General features: G+C 47.7%; 1 protein-coding gene across 1 annotated transcript in view; it reads right to left on the reverse strand.

Moving 5' to 3' along the window:
- The window catches only part of LOC142578955 (carbonic anhydrase-related protein 10-like), a 102,310-nt gene that overhangs the window by 3,900 nt on the left and 80,371 nt on the right, over positions 1–18,039 (reverse strand). Inside the window, exons 4-6 of the mRNA XM_075688694.1 lie at positions 16,305–16,499; positions 13,821–13,916; positions 6,107–6,173 (exon numbers count right to left, since the gene is read on the reverse strand). Of these exons, the coding sequence (XP_075544809.1) occupies positions 6,107–6,173; positions 13,821–13,916; positions 16,305–16,499 (358 nt within the window). The remainder of the gene's footprint in view (positions 1–6,106; positions 6,174–13,820; positions 13,917–16,304; positions 16,500–18,039) is intronic.

Here is an 18,039-nt window from a genome sequence, read left to right on the forward strand (position 1 = left end):
CGCGCATTGACCATCCACGCAAAGTGGGCGTTCCACTTTGTCACACTACCGCTCGCTTAACTTCTTTCATTCCAACTACGTCATCCGAGTGGAATCACTTGCCAGCAGATGTGGCACTCGCCGACGATCTCGAGCATTTTAAGAATAAGTTAAGTGTCTACATTTCTTCTTCATGACATGCGTGCCTTTCGTTTCGTGGTCCCTCACGAACTCTGTGTTGCTGATTTTCTAGTTTGCGTTGTTAGTTGTTTTCTTTTCTCGTTTTTTTAGCCTTACATAAATGTGCACAATTGCTGAAATCTGTGAAATCTGTGAAACTCAGTGCAGTGAGCTATGTAGTGTTATTTATGCAATGCTATGCTATAATGCAATGATATGTAATGTTGTGACCCATGAATGTATTTACATTTCTTGTTATCTGTATAATTGTATGTCTTGTTCCACTCCCCTCAACAATGCCCGCAGGGCCATGAGGGTACTTGAAATAAATAAATAAATAAATAAAGACACAGGGCTCCCACAAGGCTGTACAGAAACAGCTACGCACGTCAACAGAGAGCTCTCGAAATTCTCAGTTGTGGACCACTTGTATGCAGCGAATGGTGTGATAACAATCAGTTTCTCAAACTTCGCCTCACTACCGCTTTAAACCGCTGCCGTTCTCTCCAGCCTTCTAGTTCTCTTTGAACATATCCTGTTCTAAAGGAACACTTGCCGTCTGCTCTATGCATTACACGAGCTGCTAAGCTCCGTTTATTTCTCTTAATATAATCTAGAATGCCGGCTGTCCTCGCGTGTTCTCTAATGTATAATGTCACTTTTCTGTCTCTCGAGGTCATGCCTTTCATTCTTCGTCCCATCTCTCTTTGCACGTTCTTTAGCTTCTACTCAAGCTCCTTCGTTATCCTCCAAAAGCCACAAAGGTATAGCATTGGTAAAAGGCATTGACTGAACCATTTCCTCTTCGAGAATGAAGGTAAGCGGCCCATCGTGACTTTCGATTACCTGCTGTAGATCAGAATTTTCAAATATTGTAGGTGGCAGTTATTTTTCGTTGGGGACTGCGGGAACCGTTGGAACTACAGTGTGGTCGGAACGAACGGCCCCACATAGCACTCGGCCTGTTCCTATCGCATACTTGCCGCCGGAGTTCACTCGTTAGGGCGTTGTACGGCAGCTGCTCCTTCATCAAATCCGCAAGGTTCAGCGCTGGCCACGGAGACAGATGGCGACTAGGGTCGGTGTACAGTACACCGGTGCGAGAGTAAACTAATTCTGTTCCGTAATCAGTCCAACCTGTTTTTTATTAGTCGGCAAGTCCTCTCGTAATCCACGTATCTAGAGACTGTCTCTTCTGGATAAGCGTGCGTACTCACGCAGAAATTCAAGAGGTCGAAGAGCAATCATGAACTGTGTTGTTGCTTAACATTATGTCATATTAGCGGCTGTTTGGCTTAGGTTAACGCTGAAGGTTCCCCCACACCGTTGAAGTTAATCTGAATCCCTACACCACGGCATGTCTCATAGACCACTGTGTTGCTTTGGGGCATATAGCTTTTTTCGATCAAATGAACGCGCAGGCGTCTAATTAGCATTATTGAACGTCTGTTATATAGACGCAGAACGCACATATAAGCTTGTAATTTAAGATTTGGCCTCGGTTTAGCGATGTACGCAGCAAAGTACGTAAAGAAGCCGAAGCAAAGCCCATGGATGGCTACACGAGATTAACGTTTGCTCTTCCAGCTGCGCAGATGTGTTCACGTTTTCGTCCCTGTCCTGCAACCTACGCTCGGTGCTCGTTGCCAAACTTGCCTTGGAAGCACGAGCACGTACCTGCTCGTACGAAACAGAACGAACGCATTACCATTAAAGCCCGGGTGCGTATTAGTTCAGATGGCACTGGACTTCGTGTCTAAGAGCAGCTTTAGTAGCCGAGTCTGAGCAGGAACCTATTAGCAGCCGCAAGTGCATCAGAAGATCAAGACGACAAAACTTGGACATAAGCTCGGAAGTTGCCTTATCTCTCGCCCATTTCCGTTCATCTTATTAGCTTTCTTTTTTCGCGCAACGGAACTCTGGAAGGTCAGCGCTATGTTCACTGGCAAACTTGCTTGCCCCTCGCCCCCTCCCCCCCGCCCCCGCCCGCACCCCTTCCACGTATCCTCATAGACGGAATGGAGTCCACTCTCAGAAGCACTCGACATCCACGTGCGTTCTCTTAATTGGGACAGCACCGACGCTGCAGCAGGAGACTGGTGCATCGTGATCCGTACGCGAAGCATCCATCTCTTTGCGTTCCTCCGAGACAAGCTACTGCTGGAGGTCGGAGCCCGAAGCTTTATGGGGAAATGCGAGAAATGAGGATGAAAAAAAAAAAAACAAAAACAAAAGGGAAGCAAGAAAACGCTGCAAGAAGGCATCTAACGAGCATCTGACGAGAAAAACAAGAAAGAGAAAGAGCGTCGTGGCTTCACATCGTTCCGACGAAGGGACCGACCCGCCTCCCAGCTCGTGGCGCTGCTGTGGCAGCCGCCACCGCCGCTAGCATATCCGGCTGCCGTCCACTCTCATCGATAGGCGCTCGGTTCCCGAAAGGCATCCCGCGCGACCGATTAGGAGGAGGCCTCATTAGCCGCCGATGGATCGGAGCCCAATTACGAGGATTGCCCATCGACGCTGGAAGAAGCATCTCGCCCGCTCAACACGTGGTTCGCACCGCGCCACCGAATGAACGCCGGACCAACACCGGGGTCTCGGGAGAGGGAGGGGGGTGGGGTGAGAGTTGCATTCTCTACACTTGGGCATACAGCGCTTGCTGCGCAGACGCCGACTCGTTCGCGACGAACCCGCGGCACCACTAAGTGGTGCCCGCAGATGTGGCAAGAGACGCCATGACTCTAGGTCAAAAAAAAAGTGTGGAGTCGGGAAAGAGGGGTGGAGAGCGCACTCGTTTTTGCGCAATGGGAATTCGATGCGCGTACGTCCGGCAGCTGATATTACGACTTTCCCCGAGCTGCACCGAAAAACCTATGCGGAGCACGCGCTCGATCTGGAGCACGACCCACAGTTTGGGCTTTATGTTGTCATCAGAGAAAGTGTCTTTCTTTATTTCTTTTTGTTGTCCTTCACGAGGCAAAGACCCGATTCTTCTGCCGATATTAGCCGTTTTCACCCAGTTGGACAACAAACAGCAACAAACAAAATTAGGAAGCCGCACGACAGCGTCGCCAGCCGCGGTCACCAATGGTGTGTTCCGTAGATCAGTCGATTTGGCGACAGGCTAGGGCACACACAATTTGTGGGTCCAAAATCATAGAGGTTGGCCAGCAGGAAGCAGCCAGTGCCCGGTGTTCCCTGTTCCGCACGGCGGTTTGGGCACACTGCGATTTAAATTAAGGCTGTGCGCCGTTGTAGTTGTGAAATACAGAAAATGTACCTTGCTGTTTTCAGGCGTGAACGCGGCGTTGCTGTGTATATTGATAGCGTAATGGTACGTGTGATCAAATACGACGACGTTCCGCGCAAACATTTATTTACCAGTGCGACTGTTCTTTTTTTTTTCTCTTTCCGTTTCTTCAATTTCCTTCTCCCACTTGTTTGAATGGCAGTGCTTGTTTGAACTAACGGTCAATAAATAGGTTTAACTCTCTTACTGCTCAAGCGTTAAGTGTTAGGCGAGTGTCCAATGTGCCAAAACCACGCATTGTTGGGACCGCATGGAATCGTTTGGTAGTGGACAGGCTGCTTATAGGTGGCTGCTGCACTGGGAAGCTAGCCGAGTGTGTGAGCTTGGCGACACGAAGCACTTCGCAGTCTAAAATGGTCATGCTCGTACGTGGTTGTTCAATACAAAAGAAAACAGACCATTGCAACTGGAAGGAGGGATCACTTCTGGAAAGAGAGCTCAGACCTCGTTCACTCGTACTTGCCGAGAGGTTTTGTGTTCAGCACCGTGCACTTGAACTAGTGTAAACACGAGAAAAAAAAAGAAAGAAAAATGTGTAAGTGTAGGCGGGTGGGGGAGCTTTTGAAGATTTCGGACGCAAATGGAAATGTTACGTTTCAAGACGTCCTATCTCAATTTGGAGCTAGAATTAGTCTATGCTTCACTTATCTTTTGAATTTCTTTTTGCCCTTTTTATTGCCCTTTTGCTGCTTCTAAAGTATCTTGGTGTCGATGGAAAACGCAAAATGCAAAAAAAAAAAAGAAAAAGAAAGCTTTTTGACTTTTGTAATGTGATGTGGAATTTTTCACCACTATTGCTTGAGAAACACAAAAGAGGGGAAAAATATTTTATCTGTGTTAGTAAGTCACCCTTCTACAATGCCAAAAATTATTGTTGCAGGTAAGGAGAGGCTCGGTAGGCCAGAAACAACGCAAAAACAAAAGTCGGGTGCACACACTTCGTGCCGCGCCTTGAAGCTCCCGCACCAACTCGACGTGACCTCGATGCCTTTTGGCGATGTACGCTCGAGCCTGGTCATTTATTCATCCCTAATATGCACTAAGATATCTTCTAAAAGGCCGGACGACTAAACTTACCAAGACTCAAGCACTTTTACTAAACGAGGAGAACCCAAACACAAAAAGAAAAGAATTACTTTGAAATTCGGGATGTCACAACGACGTACCGGCACTGAGATTTCGGAAGGAAATTACAAAAAAAAAAGAAAACTAAATTTTTGATCTTTATTTCTTCTAATAATCAACATCTTACCGCGAAATTAATAAAAAGTCGAGTTTTGAATGAATGCCTAATTGATCTAAACTGATCTTATGTTTATTCTCAGTTTAACGAACGTTTACTCAGGGCGCACCGCACTAGGGAAGGTTAGGACTGAAAGAGCGGCGCTTCTGAATTTGCGTCCGCCTTACGACAAACCACCAGCAAAAGGTTCCGCACATCGTATCGACCGCGAAACAATCAATAGCTGTTTACATGAGTGGACTTAACGTAGAAGCGGGCTTCTTTCCTTTCATCAATAAAGGTGCGGCTTTTTTTTGCCGAGGTAAGGCCACACTGGCCAGATGACTGCAGGGGCCGAATTCACAAAGCTTCTCATTCACAAAACCTCTCGGCCACAGGCCAGCCGCGCCTCCGCTAACATAAAGGACCAGTGTCGGGATTGGCTGAAAATTTCTCTTAGGAACAAAAGTAGCGTAAGAGCTCTTTCTTTCTTGCGTGAATACAGGCCCGGAATATATCGCTCTCGCACGCGCGCATAGAGCGAGCTCACCAAATTTCGGCCTCATTTGCTATTTGTGCGCGTGACCAGCGCAGGTGGCTGCAGGTTTGACGAAGGGACAGCCGACGACTAAGCCACGACGAGAGAACCGGGGTTGCAAGCATGCGATCAGTACAGACTGACTTGCTACGCTACCGGGGTCATTTCTTCTGCCGGTCTCCCGCACTCCCCGGAAGAAAAAAAAAGAAGAAAAGGTCGCTGCAACGCACAGCATACTTGGCGATTGAAACGCGATATCCTTCCCGCATGGCGGCCGGCTCTTTCTGCGCCGTGGCTGAGCTCTGGATGATTGCCGAGGGGCCGAATGCAGTCACAATGCACCGCGATGGTCTTCGCTTTCGTGGGACACAAATACGTACACCAGTTCGGTGTCCGCACCGGCCCACCGCTGGCCCAAAGAAGTGCCGGCAGCCACGCATTCCGTATATCGCGTTTCAATCATCGTTGAGCACTGTACGTGTGCTGGAAAATCTTGGTCTACGTACGGGGCTCTGTGCCAAAAAACCCGATATGTTGCCTCGCTGATAGAGACCCGTACAAAAAAGCTTCCTCGCTGAAACCGGTGGTAGAAGTGTTGTTCTCGTTTCCAAACACTGGCTCATGCCTACTATACGGGGATCGGCCAAGAAGCAGGCGGTTTTACATGCGTTTTTGTTAAGAGTGTAACCGAAATAAAGATTTGCGCATCAGGGCGTGGGTGAAAGAAACAATAAATAAATGTAGAAACGAGAAGAAAGCCATAACGACTTTTGAGGTAAAATAATTTAACGTAACAAAATAAAACGGAAGCGATGATCGATAAGTTAAAAATTTCTACCGGGGTAATCGTCTCGTGTCCGTTGTCGCGCACTCTCACCTTTAAAGGCCAGGTGCAGCAGTTGGCTGGTGAGAAGCCGAAGTTCTACGTTGGCGGAGTCTCGTAGCTGCAAACGAAATAAAAGGAGAGGGATGCACGCGTGAATAAGTACTGTGAGAACGCGTATCATTTCAGCCGCTTTCCTGCAAAAGTGAATGCAAAAAGAAAATGAAAGAGAAATAAAAGGCTGAGGTCATGAGAGCCAAAATATTAGAGGAAAGCCTGGTGCTGATTGATTGATTGATTGATTGATTGACTGTGTGTGCGTGCGGCTGCCAGCGCAACTGTTCACCCGCTATGTCAATGATTGACAGCACACACACACACACTCGCACTCATGCACTCGCATGCACACACGCACACGCGCGCACGCAGGTACACAGATAACAAAAGCGCCTGCTGTTCGCAAAGACACATGCATAAATTAACGCTTTACTCCGAGGCCTTCGTAAAAGCACAAATTACAAATGCGGCCGACGACGCGCTGAAGCGCACAGGGCTTTTCCCGAAACCTGACTGTCACTGACAATGAAGAGCGTACTTGTTGCTTGTCCTCAACAGCACTGTGAACGACAGGCACTGACACTTATGTTAGTGCCAATCAACAAGTCATTGTGCGAAAAAGTGTCACTGGGCCCTAGACCGAAGCGAAGTGATGCATCAACGCTCTCTTCTTTAGCTTCGAGGCTGGTGAACGGCTCCTTCGGACACGATCGTTGCATGCATTCGCATTATCCAATCTCTTCATCGCTCTTCGAGGCCCTCCTTTTTCTCGTCTTCCCTTCGCTCTTCACCGACAGGCTATAACGGTGCGTTATCTCGGGACCACTTTTCTGCGTCTACTCAATAAATTATGCCTTCTCTCCCTGTCTGTCCCTGGTATCAAGAATTTCTTAGCGCTGTTCGAGCAGTGGGCCCTCAAGGACCCTGTGGTCTGTGCGCACTACCCTGTGCACAGGGTCCTTGAGTTATTGCAAATAAATAAATAAATAAATAAATAAATAAATAAATAAATAAATAAATAAATAAATAAATTTGAGGCCAGGCATGGGCGCAGCTGTGCTTGTGCTGATAGGCGTCGACTTGCCCCACTGCAATTCCTTCCTCGAATTCGCCCTCCTAGCATAGCATAATATAGAAAGATGTTTAATTACAGAGGACTCTTTCGTAATTGTGACGTGTTTTTCCGAATGCGCGTGCGCGCGCGTACTTCTTCTATTTTGCGCTCGTCGTTGCTTAGCCCAGTACGTGTAAACTCACCCAACAATACGCACCGTTAACAATATTTCGCTCCAGCGAGTGAGACACTTTGAAACAGTGAAGGAATATTTGGCTTGAGTCAATAATTTATCAGAGGTCTGACGCTACAGCATTCCATTTTGATCCTTTGAAGCGACGTTATATGTGTTGGGAGACATACCCCGAGGAACCTTTGTCGTTCAGCCTCCATTTGCTGGCCATTAATCCCAAAACTCGTAAGAAATGCAACTGTGGCCAAAAATGGTCCTTCGAATCACGCACTCAGCACAGTTTGTTAGTAGCTGCTTGCACCACACACAACCTTGTCAGCAATTTATTGAGCTGAATACCTGTCATTTGAGCGATCGCTCGGCGTATGCAAGCCTTTACATTAGCACCGCATCATAATCATTAGCAAGAAAGCGCGCTATGTTACCTACAAATTAAATCGTGTGCCGCGGCTGCCAAGTTTATCTGACTCAGCAGGAAGCTTGCACGATAACTTTTCTTTCTCTTGTAGCTGTGTGTTCACTACGTCTCGGACGTACAATTTAGTGCTTTGACGATCTTTTCCAATTCATCCTTGGTCTTACCGGTCGAGCACAGTCTTTTTTCAGGTGCATGAAATATACGTCTAGATGTTTCTTACGATGAGTTACACGACGCATGGTTCGTTTAGAATTGTCTCCGGACTGGCCATTATTAACGTGTTTTCATTGCGCTGTTCGTCCAAGTTGTTTTGCTTACGTATTTTTTTAATTGTTTGTTTTCCAGGCTCAACCACAGCTCCTTTTGTCGTAGCAAAGTGGAAACGTCGCGAGAAGCTTGCAGCTTGGCTACTTGACAAACAATCCCGGTAACTCAACACCAGCTTCTTTACCATGGTATGTAACACGGCGTTTTTCTTTTTCGTTTTTCTTCTTCTTTGTTTATCACTTTGCAAATAACGTTGCAGCACAGACGATTCTATGTTGTAATAAAGCGATGCGGCTTTAAAAATACTGCTTTCATTCTGTCTTGCGCCGGGCGAAGCAGCAGTGCTCGCGGGAAACGTAGAGACGAGCTCCGTGACTAAACGTAACCACGAACAACGGTAGACAGTTTTTCTAATATATCCTGTGTAAGCAGATTGAAAAAAACTGCCACGTCCTTTATTGCCAGTGTGATAGGCTTTAACTAAAGGTGGTGATTGGGCGCATTTTCTTGGTTATTTCTGGTGACAGTGCGCACTTGGACAAAGATAATACGCTAATAAAGCAGTAGTTATACTGAAGGCTACTTACAAGGTATATTTACTAGAGCAATTGCAGCGCTGACCAGCATAGCTGAGAGCTGTTGCGACTTCAGGGTGGAGAACGAGAGACAGACTTTTGGAGCAGACGAAAAAGAACCGAACAGCTTTATACAGTATGTACAGATACAGCGGAATATAGCGTACATGTAGCTGTAAGAGCACACCAGACCGAGGGGGCGGCCGGTGGCGACTCTCTCTTCTGACAATGGGCAGGTTATGCCCTAAATGCACCCATCGTTGGGGGGACAACGTGGGTTAGGGGCTGACGTCACCCCCGTCGCATTTCTTCTCGTCGCTGGAGAAGTCTTCGATTGCTGGCGCTCGGTGCCAACGGGCCCCTCACTACAACCCGCAGGAGGAGGTCAGCAGTTCAGTGGAACTTTGAAAGCTCGGAACTGTGACATAGGGGCAAAGCCCTCGAGGGGACAAGCAGTCAGTGGAAGTTTGAGGCGTAAAACAAGGGCAACCACCTTAGAAGAACGCGGTGGGTGCTGGGAATGGTGGTGAAGAACGTTTATTTGCTCTATTTTACAGTGGTTCTTGCGGCTTCAGATGGAGTCGTCCATCCTCTCTTCAAGGACTAGTAAGGCGCGCCCGCAGGGCAGCTACCCTCAGCGGAGCCCTGGACTAGGGGAACGCGGTGGGACTCATTCGTCGTCTTCTTCGGGGCGACCGTGTTGATCGTACAAGACTCACAACGCATGTAAAGATATGAAAATATAATTTTTTTTCCGCAGCATGGTGGCGACGCCTGTGCACCTAATAATTGGGGAAGGTTCATTAAGACAGCAACCCAACGCGTGGAACGAGGGAAGATGAACGGCCGACCGCGTCCGAACCAAACCCCGCCTCTCACTCGCGCCAGAGCGGTGACGGCGCTGCTGGGACGTCACTTGTTCTCAGTTGTCTTTTGCAGTACTTCATTTGTTCCTCCCGTGCTGCGTTTGATGCTGCTGCTAATAATATACATTGGCCTGCAGTAAAGCGCCCGCATACCAATGTTGTATGCTTCGCTATTACTGACTCTGTATAGGTCGCTGTATAAGCACCGGTTCTCGCGCAGTGCGCATTTTTATCGGCTAGGGACGAACGGAACAAAGCGTGTACCTAGGCGCAGTCGCTAGATTTTTCTCGCGCAATTGACACATGCACACAGGCGTCGGGCAAAGGCGGCAGAGCTCTCGCGTGTCTGCGCCCTTGACACAAAACGGAGATACACCTGTAAGGTTTCCGCCGACTCTGTAATCGACTCAGTGTGAGCCTCAATTTCTCCACGAACGTGCAACATATCAAGAAAAAAATTTAAGCCGTTTTATTGTGACGAAATCAGAAAGGACGTCAAACATAGGCTTTATTTTCAAGAGCAACCTCTGTACGTCACACTAATTCGGGGAGGAGAGTGTCACGTGGTAATATTAAGGTTTCACTCATCCGTGGGTTGGTGCAGTAGCGGAAGCCGCACTGCGGCCTCCTTAACGAAAGCTTCAAACGATGGCATAATAGGGGTGAAAATGTGAGAAGGACGAATGGCGCTGTGCGTTTTGACAGAAGCGACAGCAATCAACCTAACCTAACTTTACTTCACCGAGCAACAACAGCAACCACAACAACGACAACAATGAACCAAGCTTATTATCCCGTGTGGATTGCGGTAAAGTGCAGGGCGAAAGTGGTAAGGATGGTCCATTCGGCCAGCGTCCAGATTTCGGCGAGACACGGTCATTGTGTGGATCGCGACCACTGGACCAAGCTGACCGGTGTGTGTGCCAGCGGTTTGTGAACAGTATTACTCCGATTTTTACGACATGAAAATATGGCTTGTAAACAAACACCACGCCAAGAAGTCGCACTCCATTTGGCACGCATATTAATTTGGTCACGTTAAAAGAGGATATAATAGGCGATTTCGTTTTCGGAGGATTTCTGGCATGACGCTGTGGCCAAGGGTTGACATCTATCCGATAAAGCTAGAAAAAAAAAATGCTGGCTACATGACTGTTTGTGTCAGTATCCCTTTAATGTTGTAATATGCAACAACTTTTCCTAAATAAATGCTCTAAACAGGTACTGCGCTTTCTGCAGCCGGTAGAGTAATTATTTCTTTATACGTACAACAAACCTTGTCGAATTCGGTGCAATCAATGACAAGCAAAAGAATTTCTTCGTTCGCACGTAAGCAGATCGGAGCTCCTGTGGTAAACTTTCCTCTTAAACAAAAATTATAGAGAAGCACAATCTCTGCATAATGAAAAAGTGTCCCGTGAAAATTTAGAGCACATTAGTGTATGGGGTACTGAATATGATTGATAGTGTTTACGCTGCGAAAGCCATGCATGGGGACCGCGTAGCGGAGGTCTCCGGATTAACCTTCGAGTTCTTTTTTTGTATTTTTAAAGCCGAGCTATCTCTGCCTCTCTCTTCGGGTTTGTTGTGCCTGCCTGGCTGCTGGGTCGATCTCTATTTCGCCGGTATATTTGTTGGTATAAATACAAACGTAGTTATGTCCACAAATATATGAAAGCACCGGTGAAGTGACTTATAGAACCCTTCTGTGCTGACAAACTACGCGAACTTTTGCTCTGCGTGACCAAAAAATTACTTTCCGAATAAGACCTGTGCATATAATGTCGGCTCACACACTTCTCTAAAGAACACTGATCTGTCATCGGAAATACTGTTCCGTAGCAATAGAATGGCAAATTATATTTAACGGATTCTTTGATTTAATTTATTTTCTTTAATTCAGTCACGCAGTATGCGCCACTTAATGTGTTCCCGTTGTTGGCCGATCCGCCAAAACGGGCATTTGTCTTAACTACGATTGCCATAAAACTAATCAAACCAAACCAATCCAAGACAGTCTTGGTGTAGCATCAAACAGGCATCACCATTCACGAAAGCTTCGCCTCACACAGATTCCAACATGTGCGTTGGATCTGCATAACTTTCAAAAAAGAAATTTAGATGCACCCAAAGCTTCGTAGACGATTGTTTTCGCATTCTGAACCGATCGATATGCGGCCGCCGCGGGGACTGAACCCACTCTCTCGTACTCGTTGCAGAACGACATGGCCGCTTAGCCACGTGGCTGAGTGTTGTAGATTGCACTGCGACGCTTACCCGATGCAATAATACGAAACGATCGGCGAATAGTAATAAATTATGAAAGACGAAAGGACAGTCTCGTGCGATCTGTTCCCTGCTCCGTCGGGCCATTTGTGCAGGGCACCACGGCTGCACGATGCGATGTTTACCTCGCCTTATAACAGAGAAAGTTGCGATACCAGCCTTGGCACTTACCTTTCTCTTACGAATCTCGCTAATATACTACTCGGGAGGCAAAATTATGCTGGCTGTGTTCTTTCACCCTGATTTATGGCCACAGTAGTTTGTCGATCCATAAGGAACACGAAGCCTATATCAGAAACGCGTAGTGCATGGAGGGCTTCGGAATGAGCTGTTTCTTTTTTTCTTTTTTGACGTTCACCTTAGTCTGAGTATATGAGCGTACTTTCCTTTTTTCTTTTTGCATTCTGTTGCGATTGGAATGGGACCGTCGCTACCGGGAATCGAACCGACGTCCTCCATACCAAAAGCAGAAGGCCATAACCACTGAGAGATTACAGCAGGTATGACATGAGTTGAACGTTGATGCTTTCCTTGTTTCTTTATTTACGTTGCGCGCTCGCTTCAGATCATTTTTCTCACTGAACTTCTCATTCATCTTTGGTTTTCGGTAGACGGCTGTTCCCCGTAAGAAACACTAAAGAAAAAAAAAATAAGTCATCAAAGGTCTTTGTAACGAAAAAAAAAAAAAACTAGCTCTCGTTCGCATCCAGATAGACCTCGCGCTGAAGAATTCTCGCTCTTCTATATGCGAGAAGTGGCGTGACCTAAATAGAGCCAAACTCGCCGTCGCTTTTTCATTTTAGCCTGCGCTTCGGAAATTCTGCCACCATTCATTACGATCGTGATGTATGGATCGCGTTCACAGATCTCCGCGAACGGTTCTTCCCTCGCAAGAAACCGCGGCACGTGGAAACTTACGTCGCAAGACCGCGATGATTCATTGAAGAAGCGCCGTGTACGGCCGCAATGATGGCAGTGCTCGACGGGCGTGAATTTCCCACGAGTTCCCCAAGTGGCAGCGCCCGAGAATGCTATTCACTGTACAGTGCAATGCTTTACACTCCCCTCGGTAGCTATATGCTTAACCTTGGACACAATGCGGTGCTGCATTGTCGACATGGCGACATCCTCAGTCATTCATTGCATAAGTAATCTCCAGCGGAGCTTGAGTCGGCTTAGGTTTGCGACGAACGCGGTATGCCAACATGTTTACGGCAGTTTAGGGTGTTTGCGTTCTCGCTTCCCATAGATCTTGCCGAAAAAAAGAACACATAGAAAAGAAAAGAAGCCCTTCACGCGACTATATGACAGAGCGACGCTGAAGTGGGATGCCGATTTAAGCTGTTTTGATGGTACGCACAAGTGGTACTGAGAATAGGCAAGTATTAACCGAGAATGTTGTCCTTGGTGGTCATGCGAGTAGCCTCGGCATCACATTCAAATAAAGATATGGGAAGTTTTAGAATAGCGTACCCTAGAGGCTTAGCGCACGCGAAAGTAAGAAAGAGAAACACAACTCTATTGCGGGGGCTTAACATTCTTCTGCGCTCTCTTTGTGTTCTTTTGTATGCCTGGCTAATTGCGAGCCCTAGATTTGGGTCTCCTGTTTTTAAAGCTCCATAATGCGCAATGCAAAAGGTTTGCTATACTGATATTTCTGTTGTGTTGCGTTACTGTGGAGTGATTGAGGTGAAGCCAACCTTGGCTACTCAGTTTGTCTGTATTCTACAGCAATAAATAAATAAATAATTAAATAAATAAATGTAAGAAAAAAGAACATCGAAGATAATCGCATTAAAGATAACATGCCGCAGCGGGAGTGCTCACTCGACATCTGACGTCCGCCCTCGCCGTTACCCAAATGCCCTGTACAACTTGTACTGTTCGGCCTTTCGCGTAGGAGCCCTCCACGCGTGCTAACATAGGTGGCAGGTCCAAACACACAGCTGTGTTAAAGTTCTCAGCAGTACGGAGCATCAGTGCGTCACTTAAGTACTGATATTTCAGTGCACGGTGGGGGGCGATGCCAGTGGGGAATGCATGTGTACTCACCTTAATGATAACTGCTAATGCGACGAGGCCCTGTGCTCGTTGCCTGGCTTCAGACACGTTGGCGTAGAGGTCGCAGTTGTAGCCCAGGATCTGGAGCTGCGAAAGATGGGCCCCCTTCCCCTTACGAGAGGCCGTTGCAGGAAATCGTTTCTCTTGACATTTTGCCGTTTTCAACAGACATCTTGTGTTCAGGTGCAACAGAGCATCTTGCACGGTATTCGCAAGGGCCGTGGCACACGATGTGCGTACACTGTGGGGCCGAGAAAAATGAGGTCGCCTGGACAACACCAGGAGGGTGAGCACCACACAGGCGTAAACTACAAATACACGCTAAATTGCTGTCGTTCGCAGAGTACAGCTGTTACTGAGAAGCGCGCAATCTTCCGCACTGGTAATCGAGGGGGCAATTTTTTTTTATACTTCTCATCCGTATACCAGATGACGGTTTGTGAGTGTGAATCATTTCGCTAACTAGCGCTGCTATCTACAAGTGGCACCTCATAAGCAGGAGTAGTACGTTTGAGAGCAAGGGCAGTAAGCTGCGACTTCTTGGAGGTCCGTACGTGCGTATGTACGGGCCTCTTTTCCGAAAAACCTCGCTCTCTGGGTTCAACGTCAGCTGTGCGAAGCACTGGTTAGGTACACGTAACATGGTGCAAGGAGAGATTGTCAAACACATGGCGGCGGCTAAAGCAGGGAGGACCGGGGAGACGTGCCGATGAATCTTGTTAAGTAATTATTATGCAAGCTTGCGTGATTTCGGAGCGGGCTACTGAAAGACAGCGGACAATGTGAACGAACTCAGGACGGGCGAAAAACGATAGCAGAGCACTTTGGTGTCACTTTTAAAGAGGAGTTTAGTTTGCGGACCCTCCAGGGGACTTTGCTGATCGTGGCTGTTGCTGCCTCGCTAAATAGCTCACACGGCGGACATCGCTCGCATAAGATATCGGCATATATGTAGCCTAATCAGCACCACCCCTGCATATTTGCCGGTCGCCGACTGTTTTCTGTGGATTTACCCAATGAAACACGCAAGCGGTACCTGAATGTTTTCACTGTAGCAGATAAATACGTATTCGAGTGCATAATTCTTTTATTAAGGCGAATATTTTTACGCCCTCTTTCCCGGCGTTTGGCGGTGCTGCTAGGCCTGCTCCATGCTTAGTAAGGCGGGCTGGTTCTGGCGACAGTGTAATGCGCGGTCCCGTGGAGCGCGTGGGTCACGTCGTGGGTATTTCCGCGTCTTGGTAAGATGCTCCAAAACGCGTTCAAGAGTATGAACAGTTTGATAGCCTTTAATGAACTAGTTCCCGAAAACTTCTCTTGAGATAGATCCCAAAATTTTGCCATGGGTCTGCACAGTCGCCTTGTTCTTCAAATCCGTTCTCTTCGGTTCCGGTCTTTTCTGGTCTGTCCCAGCTGTCCGGTGCACTAATCACGCGAAAACTCACCGCGGTGAGTCACTCGTGTGGGTATCGCCGGGTGGAATTCAACGAGCTGACTCGACTCGGATCGCTCGGGTTCAAAGTTGAGCGGGAGAGGAGCTCGCGTAGGCTAATCGCGATCTCCGTTCCCGTGCCACGAGTGGCACGTGGGAATCGCCTGATGGCTTTCCGATATCCGAGCAGCCGGAACGCCTCGTTACGACACATCGCACCATCGCACTGTCTCGGCGAGGAATTCGCTCGATCGTTCCGCGATCGCTTACGGAACACGAAACTCGAAAAAAAGAAATGAAAATAGCAATAAAGAGAGAAGGGCAAGATAAAGCGTTCGAAAACACACGAGCAAACAAACGCCTAATTAAATGGCATTCCAACCTCTTCTATTCCTTTTCTTTTCTGTGTTATCTCCGTCGAGCCTCAATTGCATACTCAGAGACACGCAGATTAGAACTGGTTCGGGCCGGCGGGTATCAAAAGATGCGGTCGATGCTCACAAAAACGGAAAGGTCGGAAGGCCTTGTCCTTCCTTGAATTTTATCTCATAAAAACGCGTATATATCTCTTGTAAGGCGGCATCGTGATGCTGGGCGTCTAAAACATGCATAAAGAGTTTTTTGAGAAACGAGCGCTAATTGGTGTACAAATATTTAAGCAGCCGCAGCGCGGAAAAACGCGCGCGTTTGAAAGCTTCTGCACTGCGGTCTGTTAGCGGCACAGTTCTGTTCAAGTGCGATCAGGGTAACATAATATGTTGCGGGCCATATACTGTCGCATGCATGACTGTCGTCTTGCTTCGCCCAAGTGGTGACGTGGATTGGATTCATCAGCGAATACTTATTTCATGTGCGGAAGTGTTTGTAACGAAAGGATATTGACGGATAATGATCGACTGATAGAACGGCGCAAGGCTACTGCATTACGGCCTCTGAGGTGGGCAGTTCGAAACGCTTGCCTTTCACGCAAGCGACCCTTTCGATCCCTTCTAATCAGGCCTAAGCGACGAACTAACCAACAGGCACCGTGCAGCGCCTCTCACCTCTGCCGGGAAGACGAATCCGGAGACGGAGTGCTCGGAGCCTCGGTCTTCGGTGCGGCCGAAATGCAGCCGCAGCTCGTAGACGCGGTACCGGTATGAGAGCGGCCCGAGGCTGATGTTTACGCCGCCCAGTTCGTCGTCTTCGGACAGGCGGAACACGATGCCTTGGCCCGTGTTCTGCAGAAGCCCGTCCACCTGCGCCAGTGAACAGTTCGCCTGCTGAGAGGCCTCTCCGAACGGCTCCATCGCCGCTCCTCAGTGTCCGAGTTTATCAAGGCAAACCAGGCATGATCTTATTTATAGAACAAAAATTCGCGCAATATTCATCTGCGCTAACTACGCAAGTATGCGAATAGCCGGAACGCGTCGCGTATGAGGCGTGTGCTGCAGCTGGGCTCCTCTCTCACGTTTGTCTCTAGACGCGCCGCGCCATCTAACGACGCGCCCGTGAAATTTGGGCGTGGCCTCTGAGCTACGTGGCGTGCCGGTACGTGCGAACACGGAGAATTAATTCCTCCAACTCCATGGGCACTAAGGCATCGGGGTGCTGCGCTTGAGGAACCCCTGTGACGCGGGTTCGATTCCGCTTAGCACCGGATAAATTGTAAAGAACTTTCCTTTTTTTTTCATTGATAAGAGCCGCGAACAGGGTTAACACATTTAGGCTGCTCTACCTCAGAGATCGGTCGACATTTTTAAACCCGCTTTCTTCGGAATCGGGACATATATGTAAGATAATTTGATAATTTGGTAACATAGTTTGATAACCATATATATATATATATATATATATATATATATATATATATATATATATATGGCGCGTCTACTGAGCTGAAATGTTTCAGTTCACCAATCTATTTACCTATCTTCCTTGCAACCTTTCCCGTTAGTGCAAGATAACCTATCCCATCGGCACAAAGTAACATTTAAGCTTCGGAGCCTGAGCGGGGTCGGAGCTTCTGGAAGATTGAACGTAGGAAGCTAGGCAACGTTACATAAAGCTGTCACTTTGTTATTGCATTGGTAAATGATCAGAGGAATGGCGGAAGACGCATATATCGGTGAATGGATGGGATGTGATTACGAGAAGACGGGATAGCTGCTTCTCTATTGATCCCGTAGTGCTGTTAATATACTGCATCTTTAGAATAACCGAGGGTGTCTTCGACTTGTCCTGCCGGATTGCCCAGAGCCGTGCAAGGCGCTGCTTTCAGCCAGTGAGTGTTGGCGTTGCAGCAGCGAGCTCTGGCAGTGACGGGCAGTCCGGAACCACAAATAGAAAAAAAAAAAAAAACTATACCATGGTGAAAAAAAAAAAAAAGAGCTTCACAGAGGAATGGCGTTGCTACACTGGTATCCCTACATCCTGCACTCGCAATAATAGACTGAGACCTCCGCGGTAGCGCTGCTTTGTAAGTTGCAGCTTTGTCGTTTGTTCTCCTTTCAAAAAGCACCGGGTTGCTTTGCCTTTTACGTCTCGTGCATAAGTTGAATGAGGTCGCAGGAGACGGAGCCTTACGGCATCTAGTAAAGTTTGACAGGGGATCTACAGAAAAAGAAAAAGAGAGCGACAAACATTATCTTAGAAGATGAAGCTACAACTGTTCCTGACTGTTCGCTCTCGGAGAAGGGAGACTCGATCACGGAGAAAACGAAAGCTCCTTTGGCCGCTGCGTCGAGTATGGAGACGTATTAACCTTCCCTCATACGCCCGCTGAAGAAGCATTCTCTT

Source organism: Dermacentor variabilis, chromosome 4 (genome assembly GCF_050947875.1).
Source record: "Dermacentor variabilis isolate Ectoservices chromosome 4, ASM5094787v1, whole genome shotgun sequence".
Classification (NCBI taxonomy): Eukaryota; Metazoa; Arthropoda; class Arachnida; order Ixodida; family Ixodidae; genus Dermacentor; species Dermacentor variabilis.